The sequence below is a fragment of the Seriola aureovittata genome, chromosome 1, assembly GCF_021018895.1.
Source record: "Seriola aureovittata isolate HTS-2021-v1 ecotype China chromosome 1, ASM2101889v1, whole genome shotgun sequence".
Lineage (NCBI taxonomy): Eukaryota > Metazoa > Chordata > Actinopteri > Carangiformes > Carangidae > Seriola > Seriola aureovittata.
The window spans coordinates 16,571,106-16,588,417 of NC_079364.1; the positions used below are offsets into that span (position 1 = coordinate 16,571,106).

At 40.4% G+C, this 17,312-nt stretch overlaps 1 protein-coding gene across 1 annotated transcript; it reads right to left on the reverse strand.

Moving 5' to 3' along the window:
- Positions 1-46: 46 nt before the first annotated feature.
- atxn1l (ataxin 1-like) lies at positions 47-13,345 on the reverse strand. Its single transcript, XM_056380461.1, has 3 exons — positions 13,234-13,345; positions 10,439-11,628; positions 47-6,893 (listed from the first exon to the last, which is right to left on the reverse strand). The coding sequence occupies exons 2-3, from the start codon at positions 11,504-11,506 to the stop codon at positions 5,409-5,411; spliced, it is 2,553 nt and encodes an 850-aa protein (XP_056236436.1). The 5' UTR covers positions 11,507-11,628; positions 13,234-13,345; the 3' UTR covers positions 47-5,408.
- Positions 13,346-17,312: the final 3,967 nt, after the last annotated feature.

Below are 17,312 nucleotides of genomic sequence, written 5' to 3' on the forward strand. Positions count from 1 at the left end.
AAACTAAAATAAACACATCAATGCAACTAAAGAAACAGCACACCAGTTGAATAATAGTTTATATTTATATTTGTATATATATTTATATATATATTATATTGTGTTTACTTAACAAACATGATAAATGCAATGTCTCCAAGTTAGCTGTAACAATAAAAATACAATATCTTTGTGTCCTTAAAGTACATAGAATTAAAACAGCAAAACAAAAAAAACAAAAACCGCCCTAAGTAGTTCACAGAGAGGTACAAATATACAGTACAAATCTATTTTATTCAAAAAGGGTACAAATAAAAATGCAACAAAATAGAGATATTAATGCTTTGTTAAAGTCAGGTAGGTGTAGGGTATTCTAAGGGAGCACTTTGGGTCGACAACTCTAAGGCTTCTGATAGAAGATCAATACATATTGGTACGGCCATACGATATTAAAACTCACTATACAAAGTTCATACAACCTGGATTATACTTGAGGATTGAATGTTACATTTACATCATTGCATATATTTTGCAGATTTAGGCATTTCAAAAAAAAGATGCTGTTTTTTGTTTTGTTTTTAGATAGTTACACATCACATAAAAAGCAGTGTCACCTTGTGCCAAAAAAGTACAATGTCAAATCTGAAAATACACAGACTTCTTTAAAACTTTTAACCGTTCTTATTCTCCTGATTTAATTCACCATCAGCAACACCAAAACCGTCCTAACTTCACCTTTTAAGTTGAATACTGGATCAAACAACAGGAAGCAGTTCACAGAGGGAGGTAAAAAAAAACCCACTGCCAACGTCACTAAACATAAGAAACCATTACGTTACCACCAACTGAAAGCCATCTGATTTATGCAGTCTGTCTGTCTCTGCCTTTAATAAAAACCCACCTCCTGCTGTCCAGAGACTGTAGGACGACACAAGACACCAAACACAATCCATTAATTCCAGGGATATAAAAAAAAAAAAAAAAAAAAAAACAAACTATGGAGCTTGTGCAACAATAAAAACAACAGATGTGTGCAAGGTCTGTCTATATGTGTGTGCGTGTGTGTGTGCGTGTGTGGTATTAATGGCTTGCCCTCTGTTGCTGACACTCTTGGCAAGAAGTGCAGAGAAGAGCTACCATGTACTCCACTTCCACACACTGGAAAAACAAGAATAAAATGTTAAAAAGTATAATAGAGTGTATTAAAAAAAAAATATGGCAGAAAAAGAAGGGGGGGGGCACACACAAACAAAATGTTGCAGACCTCATGGTTGAAGCGTTTGGGGCACAAAGAGGATTCACTGTCGCCCTTTGAGACATCTAAACATGAATTTCTGCTCATAAGCATGACAAGAGTGTCAAGTTTTGATATTTCTGATTATTTGCTCTTGTACAGCCTGAAAAGGGAACACCAAGTCTACCAGAAGCATTATTCCGTTATTTCAATTTCACACATTGTACACAGCAGAATTTAAGGCATTATCGACAAGCATCATCAAAACTATCTATACAAAAAAATACATCTATCTACAGAAACACACAACCTGTGATTTCTCCATGATTTCGTGTGCTTTACATTTTGAAACTCTTCAATTAACCAACAGTTTTAATTTTAAAACACTGTAAAGGAGGGCATTTAGTGCAATTACTTACAGCAACAGACTATCAGAGATGTGAATAATATTCACTGGACATCTTGCTAGAAGTCGAGTTTTCCTGCTTAACACGGCACACACTGCTTCGAAGCAGAGGGCAAAAGCAAAAAAGACTCATGGCTGCACAGGATGGTCTTGCTGTGAGAATTAACAGGAGGTAAAGTCACAGGAGGCACTGCTTGCACCATTTAAATCCCATCAAATGCATCTTGAGCTAAAATACAATGTTGAAGTGGCTTGGCAACCGTGCCAAATAATGCTGAACAAACACATGAAAATCTGAGTGACACTCGTCTCGAGTGATTTGGCTGCAACTGTGTGGCATCATAAGAAGACAATAAAACTTTACTGATCTGTCAGTGTGCTATACTCAGGAAGATGGGGATCACTGAGCAAAAAATAGAAAGTAACAAAGCAAAATATTGGTTTATATTCCTATAAAAAGGTAATTTAAAGCAAAAATCCTATAACCAGACATTAGAGTGAAATGACTGCATCGGTCAACCTGCCTTACAGCTGCATAGAGCTGTACTTAAGACAATGACGGGTACAATACTGAGTTTACTGCGTAGAAAATGCCAAGACTACATGAAATGTTTTCAGGTATTATGTATATTGCTTACAGCATGAAAAAGAAAAACTCTATAGGGTGAGCTTCTGATGGTAAGATGAGTTTGTACTGTAGTAAAATTAATTTCTGAATGACAATCTCCCATTGCACAGCATTTCAAAGAACAGGTTCACATTTTTTCAAGTCTAACTTCACGGAGTTCTCGCTTGTCCACACATACATGGAGTTGTCATTATAAATGTTCCTCCCATTCATACTAGCTGTAAAAAGATCCCTTCTCAATGTGATTCCAGTTTAAGTGACGGGATGAAGGACAAAATCCACAGTCCTCGTTCTGTGTGTGAAGGCTTCAGCAGTTGCTGAGCGACAGCAGAGGAACAGTAGCGTAAAGAGTGAAATGTGTACCATAACATCTCTAACTTTGGATAATACCCACTTGATTTGTCTAAGTATGACTGCTGAAGGCTCTTATCAACTCAGTGCTTTATTGCACAAAAAAATAACACTTCACTTTGCCCCATATCGCACACTGGAATAACATCAGGAAGGAATCTTTACACAGCCAGTATGGACAGGAGGAACGATTACAGCGACCAGTAAGTCTTTATGGGCATGTGAGAATCGTTTCAAAATAGACTTGAAAAAAATGCGGACCTATCTTCTGAAGCTGCTCGAAATAACAGCACCAGAGGAAATAAGTCCACTAGGCCCAGTTCAGGTCAGTCTGTCTGACACTTCTCTCATAGCCCCTGTACCTGCCGACAGAGGGTCAGGTCATATACTCTGAACCATGAGGGGTTACGGGCCAAGTTGAAGCGGACAAACATGCACACACGCGCACAAGAGTGTCTGAGGCTGATGGACAAACTAGTTCAAAAGTTTGCAAGTACAGCACCAACAAATAAGTCAGACACAAAAATGACAACCATGGAACTAACCGGGAAAGGAAATAAAAACATAAAATGCAACAAATATTTAAATGTTTTGCCAGAGGTTAGTCCAAAGATATATGACAGGAAAAAAGAAAACTGGTACTGTGTGCTTTACATTTTGTGATGGGAATGTCTGTGTGAGGAATGCTGTCTGATTAGAAACCTCTGAATGATTTTATGTGTGGTCTAATTGCACTTATTTTCAGTTTCACCCTTTTGGATTTTTTGAGTGACAAGGATAAAAATCTGTCAGGAGGAGGAAAACTGCAGCATTCATCTTGGCTAATTTGTAAACAGTTAAAAATGCAAGTCAGTTTTTTTTTTTCTATCTCTCGCTCTCTCACCACAAAACACCAACAACAATACTTCAAACATATTCCCTTCATTAGAAAAACACCTACTGCACTGTGATTCTTATTAACAAGGTCAGTGTGAAATCAATGAGTGACATTTTCTATGTGCAACACGAGACAATCGTCAGATCCACTTGATAAAGTACATCCTAGTAAAAAAAGTGAAGGACCGTATATGTTCAAACAAAAGACAGAAGAGAAGATAACTTGATAATGATCACAACTTAATTAGAGTCAAGCCTCTCTTGGAGATGCACTTGAGTAAATCCATATAAAAAAGTAAAGATCATCAGTGAGATGGAGAATCAAAGAGGAGCAGTTTCATCGACAATGATTTCTTGAGAAATCTGTCAGAGGCTTTGCATTTGCAGATGTACTGAAGAACCAATGTAAATGAATAGTGCATCACCTTTGAAAGTCTGGATTAAAAGAGGGTCAGATCTCTCACCTCAGACGTATAGAGATATAAAAACAGCTCACGGCGAAGGATTAGAGATTAGAGAGCATTAAAGCCGCGAGCTGTAAAAAGAACTATTGCTTCAATTTGGTAACTGAGCAAAGAGTAACTCAAGTTGAGGACAAAGAGAAGACTTCGTCAATGACTCACTCACACACAGGTTTTCTCTCCAAGGCAAACTACCAGGCCCTTCCACTCTTCCAAGGGGTTAAAGTGGCCTGCAGCCAGTGATGTGATAGGGTAAAGTCTCTCTGGTGCGTTCCCACAGGTGGCTTTGGTGATGACCAGCCAGTGCCTCCTCCGTTAGTTACGCCGTAGAAAATTGCATCAAAAGTCACCAGTCTGGTTGGGAAAAGCTTTGAGGTATAGTGAGGAGGAGGGAGGGAGTCGCTCAAGATGGGAAATTATTCTCTAAAAAGGAAACCGTTAAACACTAAATCATGGGTATTCTCACTGATGACACTGGAATGCAAGATATTACTAATTATCACAAAGAACAAATTCCAATCCGTGGCATTTATGCAAACACACATAAGTATTAGGGCCCTCAGCCAAAACTAGTGGGCATGATGGTGTGTAATGAAAGCAAAACTTTTTTGGAGTGGAAACTGATTGCTGAACAGACAAATTGATTGATTTATCACTATTTCGATTGTAAGACAAGCAGGACATGCCGCACTCTGCCTGAGAGAATGCCATTCCTTGCAGACCGGCCTCCTGAAAAGGAAAGAGAGGAGAAAGTATCTCTGCTGACAGCAGAGGTTTTAGACTCCTGCCGGAGAAGCATAATGTAACATACACTGACAGTTAGCGTCAACATTGCCAACATCATGGCAGGAGCAGCTGATGTCAGCAACTCCACTGTTTTTTTTGTTTTGTTTTTTTTTGGGGGGGGGGGGGGGGGGTTAAATGCTTTTGAAGGAAACAGGATCCTAGGATTGGAGGAGATAAAATATTACTGGCTGTGATCTTTCAAATACATCAGAACCTGCAGAGTTGGTAGCTTTACTGTGCTATAAACACATTCTTCGTAGTCCGTGGTCATCCAGAGAGACAGTTTGGTCAAAAAGGAAGCAAGAGTGTTCTGAATGCGATGGTAACCTCCAAGCATGGGTATGAGGAAGTGGCAACAAAGGAGGGTGGGAGGAAGAGAAATGCAGTGTGTAAGGACTATGGTAGGCATTTCATCAGCTACATACTTTCTACTCAGCTTTTCATGTCCCTGTCAGACCTCAGCTGGCTGGGGAAGCACTGGCTCAAATCCTTTGGCTGAGTGACAACCAAACCAAACCAGAACTTCTCACCAGAAAGAGAAAGATCTTGTATTTCTGTATATTTTAGGTGTGCAAAATCTCAAACATTCTGAGGCTACATTCGCACTCTTTTTTTTCCTCTTTCTCTCCTTGTCAGACTCATTCTTACTCATGGCAGTCTCTTCTATAGTTGCTACCAAATGTGATGCTACTTCCCTGCATTAGAGCGCCCCTCAATGGACAGTTTGACCTCCTGGGGGATGAAAGAGGGCCTTGTGTGGCTGGAGGTGCTTATCTGAGGGCGTGGCCCTTCGTCTCCCTTCATACTGTATCTTTGGAGGCCAGGTGAGGACCAGCGCCTCTGAGAAGCACCTAGCGCTGCATGCATCACTCCCATCCCTGCCCCTGCAAAAGCAGAGCCCTCTGTGTGCAAGTGGTAACTGCTCTGGCTCCTTGGATGCTCTGCTGAGGTCCTACTTGGTCTGATGGGCGACTCAGTGTGCCCAACAACCCCCAAATGTGTGGCTTCCTCCTTATCGACCACATCTTTCTCCCCATCCCGCTGTCTTTCTCTGTGGATGCGGTCTATCCTGAAATGAGACTGAGACCGTGACTGCTGAGGGGCAGGAGGCCCCATGAGCTGGTGACCAGGTCCTGATGTAGCTTTGGTTTTGCTCATAGTCCTGGACAGGTTCTGTTGTTGCTGTTGTTGTTGTTGTTGTTGTTGTTGTTGTTGCTGCTGCTGTGAATGATGGTGTTGTGGTTGTTTCTGCTGTTGTGGCTGAAGCTGCTGCTGCAGCGTGATGGACACACATACATCTCCTACTTGCAGGTGATGGCAGGCCAAGCCATAGAGCTGGGCTGTGCGCTCCGGGCTGCAGGAAGACCAGCCCTGTCCAAACACAAAAAAGGGGTGCTCCGGGGGCACATCAATGGTCACTTTGCTCTGCTGCTCGCCCACAGTAAAGTGAAGCGACACGAGACCTGGTCTCTGCTGGCTGGCACGGATGTCCACCACCATGCTGGAGTCGATCTTAAGCCCCCCACTCACTTCGGCGCTCCGTACAAAGTCCTGAGTCTGCAGGTCCTCCACACGCTTCAGTTCCCCAGTAGCCAGCTGGATAATGGCCCCCTTCATGAAGTGTGACGGGTTGCAAGGAGTCGGGGCGGGAGCGAGGCTTGAAGCTAAGGCCTGAGTCACATCTGCTGTAGGCTGGATCGGAGGATGCTGTAGAAGCTGCTGCTGAGCTGTGGTCGGCTCCACTCTTTCAGGGAGGCACACTCTGGCTGAAGAATCAGAGGCTTTAAAGCTTGGGTTAATGGAGGCCATGGTGGTAGAGGCATGGCTGGCTGAGACATCATTAGCCTGTCCTGGGTAGTGTTGCTGTGGTGGCTGGGGCTGATGCTGCGGGTGATACTCCAAGGGAATAAGAACTGGTTGTCCATTGGCAAGCACAACAGCATGGCCTGGTTGTCCTGTTTGCTGCTGGAGACCGGTCACTCTGGGGTCACTGTAAGTCGCAGGTTGCACCGTGTACGCAGCCCGGCTGGAAATTACACCAGTGTTCTCTCCATGGACATCTCTGGCTCTCTGGGCACCCTGAGAGAGGTTCAAGGGAGCAAAGGAGACCTCTTTCCGCACTCCACTAACTCCATGGCTGGAAGAAGCCAAACGACCAACCACCTGCTGCACCTGGAAGTTGATTAAAGGAATTAAGAGTTAGTCCGACAACTTGTAAATCTTATGAAAACACACAGAACAACACACAATTTCCAAAAAGACATCCAAGTGTTTTCCCACAGAAGCCTGAATTACAGCATTTAAGTATGAAATGTGCATGTGGTTCAGTAGATTACTGTTTGTTAGCTATCCTTTGGTCAAGCTCAAACTCACTCCAACACACAATTTATTCTCTTCTCTCTTTGCTATTCTCATCAAGATCATGATTAACTTAAACGTCCTACAGAGTGGGAAATTTGATTTGAGCTTTTCACCCACTTTGCAGTCATAAAAGTAGAGACAAAATTTCTTTCAAAAAATACACAGATGTGTTAATAAATATCAAACAGGGTAAAAAAAGGTTCATAAATAACAAACGGCAAACAAGGTTCTTTAGTATGTGTGTGTGTGTATATATATGTATATATATATATATATATATATAGTCTTGGTTGAAAGGGTTGGCACCCCTGAATTTAAATAATTCAGGATATCTTCAGAAACAAAGTGCTTAATGTTCAGTGTTCACGTGACCTGAATTATCTTATGAAGGATGGTTTTACAGCATAAAAAGGGGGCTGATTGTTTCCAGCTTTTTTTTCACAATGGGAAAAACAAGATCATCAGAAACATCAGAAATGCTTTTATCAAAAAACATCTCCACGACAATCTCCAAAGATCTTGAAATCCCTATTTCAAAAGTTCATATTGTTTCCAAGAAGTTTCACAGTCATAAAACTGTTAAGATGTTTCCAGGACGTGGTGCTAAGGAAGAAACTCAATGACAGAAGTCTGTGAAGGTTGGTGCGGGTTGTGGAAAAAACACCACACAAGACATCCCAAGAGGTTCAGGCTGACCTGGAGAAATCTGGAGTGGTGATTTCAGCCTGTACCATATGCCACACACTAAACCAAGTAGGGCTCCATGGGCAAAGGCAAAGGAGGACACCACTATTGAAAGAAAGGTGCAAAAAGGCAAGACTTATGTTTGCAAAAACTTTGAATCGATAAGCCACAGTCTCTCTGGCATATTGTTCTATGAACAGATGAAAAGAAGAGCTCTTTATGAATGCAGTGCATCAGTTTGTATACAGGCGACAAAATGAAGCCCATAAGGAAAAGAACACCCTACTTACAGTAAAACATGGTGGAGGTTCTATCATGCTGCAGGGCTGCTTTGCTACTACTAAAAGGCACTGAATATATTAAAGGAAGGATGAAATCAGATTACCAAGGCCTTTTAGAGCAAAATGTGTTAACCAGTGTCAGAAAATACGGTCTTAGGCGAAGGTCTTAGGTGTTTCAGCAGGACAATGACCTAAAGCACACACCCAGCAGCACAAAAGAATGGTTGAAGAGAATAAGATGTACTGTTTTAAAATGTCCAGCAATAGGTCCTGACCCAAATCCCATTGAAAACCTTTGGAGAAAGCTGAAATCTGCCATTGCAAAAACGACTCCTGTAAACTTAAAAGAGCTTGAATTTATAGCAATGAAAGAGAGGAAGAAACTACCAGCAGACAAGTGTAAGAAACTTCTAATTGGTTACAAAAAGCATTTAGAGACTATCATTGCTGCCAGATGTTCTCCAAACATATATTAGTGAAGGGTGCCAAGAATGGTGTCTGGGGTATATGTTGTGTTTTGTACTATTTCATTATTATGTAAGGTAATTTCTTTTCCTTTTGTTCAGTATCATTGGACAATTTATTAAAATAATCTGGTTTTACAAAATTGGTTCATTTGCTTTTATTTCTGAAGGTATTCTGAATTACGCACTTCATTTCAAATTCAGGGGTACCAATCCTTCCGACCGATGACTGTATGCATACACACATACCCACATATGTATACATACACACAAACAACAAGGTTTTAAAGTACCCAGAAAGAAAAAAAAAACAACATAAAAAAATCATCTAGTGCCCACATTGGCCTTATCTGCTACTATTTAAAAGTTTCATTGACACCAGGATAAATGAATTTCTAAATCTATTTAGTCTGGGAATCTGAACCTCCTACAAAGGACAGTAGGTGGTACTCAGGTGGTTTGATTGTCTTGCCTTAGGGTGGCCTGTTTGTAAGCAGACTGCAGCGACATATGCTGTTTTACCCCAATTATCTTCCATGCAGTCTGCATCAGTTGTACCAGTTTAAACTTCAGCTGCACAGAGAGGTTACCAAACCAAGCTGTGGTCAATTTATCTAACGAACTCTAACAGAATGCCATGATTTTTTTTAAATTTTTGACAGGCAGCCAAATGTTAACCATATACAGGGCATTCACAGCATGTTGTTAAAAAAAATGTAAAAACACATTCTGAGTTTCTTTATTTTAAAATATTTCCTTAAAATAATTAGATAGTCTGTGTCTACTTGCAATGACCTCTATCAGTATTGCTAGTAATTTGTGGTTGATTGAGGTGATTAGCTACCTACCAATGATGTCAGCCAGCCTGCACACCATCATAAAGGAAGCACTGAGAGCTTCACTATGCATCTCCATGCAACCACAAATAGAATAGCTTTGGCATAAAGTGGCAATTTTCTGGTTATGAGTGATTGACCAATTACCTACAGACCCAGCGCACAAAATACAGGAGGGAAATAGAGTCTAAAACTAGAATTAACACCTCGCAGTTGTATGCCTCCGCCAACCAGCCAAGTTGCAGGAAATATGGTCACATCAGCTCTTCCTGAGTTACAGCTTTGAATAATGGCTAGAAGCGTTGTTGATGTCACAGTGAAGTTGACATTTGACCATTTGGATACAAAATGTCATCACTTCATCATCACCTCAGACATTATGCTTTTGCGTTTTCCATCCATCCGTCTGTCTGTCTGTTCACACATGCATCCGTCCCATTCTCATGAATGCAATATTTCAGTAATGCCTTGAGGGAATTTCTTCAAATTTGGCATAAACATTCACTTCGACTCAAGGATGAACTGATTAGAGTTAAGTGGTCACAGGTCAAGATATGTTGGATTATTCTAACACACTACACTTTCAGTGTTATATTTTTACTACTTTAATTTCTGTCTATATAAATGTTATATGGATATTTTATTCCATGATCAACATGAGCATTGTTTCCAAAATTGTTGCCTTTAATTTAAATGATTGAGTGGGTGATTGAGTGATTTTCTTGTGTGTTTCTTGGTGTGAAACTTCTTACCCTATCAGGCGTACAGTATGTAGACGCTTGAAAAAGAAAAGTAAACTATGGGTATAAATGAACATGTAATCCGGATTCTCCACCTGATATATCATTCGTTATTCATTAATTGTTATTTTCAAACACTTCAGTGTACACTTACAACATAACATTTTTAATAAAATATAATCTGCATTGTGTAAAAATATCAAACATTCCACGATGAGAAGCCCCTGATGTTTATCATGTAGAACGATTTTGCATCACAATGGATGTTTATATCACCACTGCTAAAACTTGGGTATACTCAGAATAACAGGAAAACATAGTTCAGATTAGAAGGTCATCAGTGTGTCTTACCTCCAGGTCGCTGTCTGGAGTGCTGCGCTGACCAGGTGAGCTCCTCTCCTCCAGTCTTCGGTTCTGCAGGCCTCTGTCTTGGCTGTGATCCTGTGTTGCAGAGCTGGGTGCCATCAGTGGCAGACGTGCATTTCTGGCAGCGAAGATCGAGTCTGGTACGACCTCCCTGGCTACCTGCTCTTTATCCCCTCCATTCATCTCTGGTTCATTCTCCTGCTGGGCACCGTGGGGGTCTCTGGTGGCAGTGGCAGCCCTGGCGCCCTGAGGGTGGTAGTAGACTGGCATCCCTCGAGAGCTGACCTCTGTTGCAGGCAGGACTCCTACAGTACCAAGGTGCTGCTGGGCAGCTTGCTCTGAAGGTAGCATCAGTGGGACACCACTAGATGCTGCAACTTTGGCAAAGGTATGAGAAGCTACCTGGGCCTGGGGAGGTGGGGAAACAACACCTTCCTGGATGACAGATGGATAGGGAACAAGGTGGGATACAGAGTGGGGCTGAGGGATGGTGCCTGAAGGAGATATTAATGGTCCTGGGACAAAGCCAGGGGTCAGAGCATAAGGTACCGCTGCATAAGGTGAACTAACAAACTGTAGAGAGGAATGAGGGATCTGGGCATAACCAAGAGGAGGATAGGGAAGGCCTGGATGTTGCAGGAGAGGAGAATGAACAGTGTAGGCTGGAGAGATGTGGCTTAACACTGGGTGAAGACTGGTAGGTGAGTAGGTAACAGATGGAAGAGCCACTTTGTAGAGCATACTGTACTGGTCAATGGGCACTGCTGGTATGCCATCAGAATTATCCACTCCATAATGAAGTCCTGGCTGAGCTCGCAGCCACTCTCCGGATGGGGTCCCTCCCTGAGTGTCACTGTTGGCTGCAGAGTTCTGGATGGAAACCACTTCATCTTCTCCAATACCACCGCCAGCAACACTGCCACCTCCACTGCCACCACCCCCACCTGCAGCCCCACCTCCCCCAGTCCCTCCAGCTCCTCCGCTGTTACTAATTGGGAGGTCCCTCTTCTTAGGAGGCAGGCACTCCTGGTTGCGCTCTTGAGCTGGTTTCATTGCAATCCTCTGACCAAGCGAGTAGCTTTACTGCACTGCACAGGAACTGAGACTTGCAAGCCAGTCAGCCTGCACAGGAACCAGTTCTGAAATCACCTGGCTGACCTCGTCTTCCAATTCACCTAAAAAAAACAAAAAATCAGAAGGGCATACTGACTCATCACACCAGGGCTAAAATCATACCATCTTTAGCAGCAGATATAAACCATTAGACTGGCCTACCAAAAACTACACCTGTCCGACAATAAACTGTCTTACTCAATTCATTTAGATCATGAAATATCAACAAGTAGTGAAAAATGCCACTTTCAAACTTCCTCCACCCCAAGGTGATGCCTTAAAATTGCTTTTTTTTGTTCAGCTGTCCAAAACTCAAAGAAATGTCATAAACTATCATAGATGACAAAATTAAACAGTAACTTGCCATATTTAAGAAGCTAAAACCAGAAAATGTTTGACATTTTTGCTTGAATAGGGGCTGAAACAGTCAATTGATTGACAAAATGGTAGCTGATTTTTTTTTTGCAGCTCTAGTGCAGTGATATCATTGTAATCAAGGGCAACATATTAGTATAGTATCATACCATATGCCTGACAGACCTGTGATTCCCACTCTTAATTCACAAGATGCCATAATCATCTAGCTTTTCAGCCTAGTATATCTTTGAAAACATTGGAAACTCCACTGAATCTGAAATTTAAATTTCCACATTTAAAAAAAGCTGCACATTTTGAAAATTCACTATAACTGGAACTACATCCCTCCTTTTCTATGTGCAGTGTAAAGGACAACTAAACTATAACTTCTTCAAGTTGTGCATCACAGAATTTTAGTAAAATAAAGTTTAAATGTACCAATTTACATATTACATGACTTCACAAGTTGAGTTTGTCAGTGAACAATTCATTTACAAAAATCCACGAATAGGCCACTTTAACATGAGCAAACAAAATTATTACTGACTGCTTACACTCTCAGAGTTACCTACTGGTTTTGCTGTAATTAAATAATTTCTATTCTAACACGAGAGACATGTTCCAGTACAGCTGATCCACTACAATCCTGTTGGCTTGGGTTTTTAATGCAGAGGTGTACGGCTGTCCTGTAAAGATGGACCAGCACAAGTAAACAGAAACATGTGAGGTTATTGGACGTATTCGGATTTACTCATTTATCACGAAAATAACTTTGAAGCGATCTTTCGTTTCGTTTATATCAGCCTACGAACCAGGCTCGAGTGGGTTCCTGGTTTCACTCAGCACAGTTGTCCACGGAGCCGAGTAATAAACTTGCTTCCTGAATCGTACCCATGAGAAGCACTAGATAGGAAACGCCTGCTTTAGAAATGTAGTTACAGATTTAATAGAGTTTTCTTCCAGTTGCCGCCACACTTCAGAGTAACTGTTTACCGTTAGCTATTGGCTGACTTGGCTAAAGTTAGCTAGCTACTTGGAGTTATCATTTTCTCGTGAACACAGAAAAGTGACAGCATGACACTTCGTACACTAGCACTAAATGAGGACAATGAGTTCAAATGATAGCTGTTGTAATCTGAGCCCATTTAGTTATCACCATTATTTCTCACTGGGCAGGTTCAGGCTGGTTAGCTACATGGCTAACACAGCTACAACTGGCTACATGAACTCGACTCACATCTGCACTAACATGGCACTGCGCATGATGCCTGCTGCATAAGCCTCCGATTTGTCTCGTTGTGTAGACGTACCTCCAAATGTCATCGCGGACAGGCTTTTCTTTGTAAAAAGTTGATATGCGGAGGGACAATTGAAGAAATCAAGGCTAAGCAGTCGAGCCCATTTCGAAGGCCAGCAGAGGCGCTCACCAATGACGTCACCAGGTTTATTCAATTTCCTGTTTTTTTTTCATGCACAAAAGCCCAACACGTCCGCAACGAGAGATCAGTCAGCTTTCAGTAAAGCAGTATTGTTTTGTCCTTTCTACATCTTAATACAGTGCTAATATAACACTCAGTGTGCCCCCTGACAGAAACTCACTACTTGTTTGCTTTTATTGCATAAATATAATGAAAATAACTCAGTCAATGAAAAATCGTGCTTCAATGCTTTTAGGACCAATGTGACGTGTTGTTCAGCAGGGGACGCTGCAACCACGTGCAATGAAAGGATTTCACGACAGTAGTTTCATGTAGCTGCACCACGCCTTCTACGAAAATAGGCCATTTCTGAATACTTTAAGGTATTATAGTAAGTATAATGAAAGTGGATGGAGTTGTAGAAACTTATACATGATGCAACCCAGCATGTCGCGTTTATGTAGTCTACATTTTTTAGTAATTTAGTGTGCAGTAAATGGGATGTTTAATTGCTGAATACACTCGGTACCATACTATAGTACTGTACCTGTATGCACCATGACTACAATATAAATTAAAATGATAAAGTCTTAAAACTTTGCCTGTACTCCGGTGGTACTAATTATTAACAAAGATGCAAATAATCAAATTCCCAAAACCAGTGCCCAAGCAGTAAACATGGGGTTTCTAGAGGCCCTAAGGGTCTGGAGCCTTAGGAGCAGTTGTTTTTACATTTCATAGCAGCAATCCCATTTACATGTTATAGTTCCAGAGCCCTGATATAGTGCATGGCTTAATGGGACACTACAACTGAGTGATGTGAAATCCAAACAGAGGATATGATGGTCATTATCTTCTCGGTGACATTGCAGTCCACGTAGTGTTCATATCAGTCCAGTTATGAACTATTATAGTTACCCTCAGCACCAATGTACCTATTGCAATATTATGGCCGTTAAAGTGAGCAAATTATGCATCTTCCATATTTAAAACTTCTGTTAACAGAGTTTAAAAAAGCAACATATGCACCAGCACAAATTTCACACACCGATCTTTGTTTTTCTCCCGTTTTGCCATGTAGTCAGATTTCTTCTATATGTACTGAACTGTGTCTTACAAAAACTGATCACCTAGGATCACCTTGAGACACATTGAGAGTTCATATGTGATTAATTTAGTGTATGTTAAATATCAACATCAACATTAGAGAAAATTGACACAAATATTAAATGTAGAGGCGTTTTCAATTTTGTGATATGGATATATACCCTGCTTGCCTGGATGTACAAATATTCTCATTAATTTCACTTAAACTCAGAGAGAAACAGTGTATAAATTGGCTTGTTGAGTCAGGCTTAAAGGTTTTCAGTTCAAATGTGTCTACGCATGAGTCTGAAAAGAGCTTGCAGGGCTGAGGCTCTTGTGTGGAGTGAGAGTTGCAATATACACACACATCATCACTGCTTATTGCCTGTTGTGATCACTAATTTCAGACGATCTTTAAACAGTATCAAAGTTAAGTCTCAGCATTCAGTCTTAGAAGAGTAATTGGACAAACCCTTCTTTTTATTATATATTGCTTATCATTTTGTACTCCAGTTGCGCTGTTTTACATTGTTCCATTGGCTTTAATGACAGAGGAACACACTGTAATTGTAGGTTTCGAAAGATGCTAAGATACTAATAAGTGCATTCTGATCAGCCGTACTTCGAGTGGTACATCCACTGAGATCAACCAAACCTACCTGTGCATGATCCATGCCATTCAGTGTTTGGAGATCATTTCTCCTTCCTTTACTTCTTGTGGCAGTTTTTTTTTTTTTTTAACCCTCACTATTTTTTGTTTGCGGTTTACATCAGGAGGTATCCTAATTGCTAATATAGCCATGCATGCATTTTAGAAAGATTTGATCTTTTCTTTAAGAGGAAATACTTGAAAAATTCCAAGAATCATATTGCTAAGCTTGACTCGTAGGATGTAGTATATGTAATCAATCATTTTAATTGTTTTGAATATGACTGCTACTACAGCTGTGTTTTTTGTTGTTACCCATCCCTTGTCATTGTACAAATTGTGCACAAGAGCCTTTTTGGCAGATAATAACGTCCCTTGTAAAATATGGCAGGTGGAATGATCCAGTCTGTAGCAGAAGGAAAAAAACGTAACCCTTGTTATATGATGTAATATGTCCATGAAACTGATCCTAGTGAAATAAAAGCCAGAACGAAATTTCATTTGAAAAATAATGTAATGATTGGTTACTGGTACACATTTGAGCCTTATTTTCTGTGAGGAAAAACAGCTTCAGTGCAGTACCTCTGAATTTAACTAGATTTGCAGAATTGATAAAATCAGCAATTTTAGAAAAATGAAATAAGTCAACAGATTTAGAATATAGTTACAAAAAATGGTCAATCTTCCCAAAAAGGCACAGGGGATGTACAGTAGCAACTGTATCCCTCTTAGAGAACATTTGCATAAATGAATAAATACATCTGCTGGTGATCAATATCAAACTGTGCCATGGTGGAAGCACAGTCATCATACAATTACAGCAGAGTGCAACATTGTGAATTAGTGGGAAAACAGCATATAAATATCTCTCCATAAAATATAAAGACTAAATTAAGGATAAAAGTTATTTAGTACCATTAATCAAAAATATTAATTGGAAAATTTCAAGCATATACAGTATTTATAATATTTGCCAAAATTATATTCAAAAACCACCTTGAAACAAACTATCCTATATATTGAGTTAAATGTGCAATGAATAGCATTTAGGAGAACAGGTTTGCACTCACATTATACACATCTATACTAAAAAAAACACCTGAACTAGTTATTGCCAAATAATCATGAGTGTATCTGACTATCACTGGAAACTGGTCAATCTAGCATCTAAGGATCAATACCCCTGCGTAATTGTAGGACAGATATTGAGTCTGTCTAATGGTGTTATACTACAACAACTACAATTACACAGAGCTTGGATTATAAATGCTGTGTCGTTATTTTAAGACATTAAGGTATTACACACTGCTTGTTTCTTACCAGTTTTAAAAGGGGCTCTGGATGACTGATCCATTTCACCAGATGCGTCTCAAACCAGTCCTTAGTTCAGCTGCTAGTGAACTTCCTAGGGAGACATTTTTAAGGGGTCCAAATGCCAACATATTTGCAGAGTACTGGAAGTGTAGCATGTTTGCAGACTAAGCTCACTATAACTATCTTGACTGGAAGTACAGTAACTTCACTGCTTGTTTTCTATTATATCACTCCTCTATGCAGAGCAACATGGAAAATGAAGAAAACACAAGGAATATTACAAAAGTATTGCTATAGCCACATACAGTATGTTGAATAGTGTGTACAGTTAATGCTACCGTTCTTTTTAAGGCTTTTCACTCTCTAGTCACATTGCATATTGAAGTGAGTAGACAAATGACCCTTACTGTCATTTCATTTGGAAATGTCAAAATTATACACAGGGTGTAGTTATGATACTTGCTATCCAGGTGATTTTATGCAGAAGTTTTTTCATGTGCAGCCTTGAAAATATTCACTACGTACTTAACTAGGGACCGGTTTAAGTCACAGCCCTCGTCTGTCCCTTTGCTTTCAAATATTTACCCATTCAGGTACTGATAATCTGAATAGTTTCTCATCAGAGCCTTACCAGAAGGCCTCTAGTAAAGTTTAATAAAAACCCCTTCAAAAGAGAAAAGGAAATATCTACCACAGATTGAAGTCCTCACAGCTCCACTTTCCTCTAAGTATCACCTACATTATGATACTAAAAATATAGGCCCTTATCTCTGCTTGAAAAATAGAGTACATCTACAAAGCAAGACCCTGAAATCACACTATTTGCTACTTACAGCGAAACCCCAACACAACCATTAAAATATGGGCAACTGGAGCAAATAGCATTAAGTTTGTGCGAAACCCCCCCCCCCCCCCCCCCCCC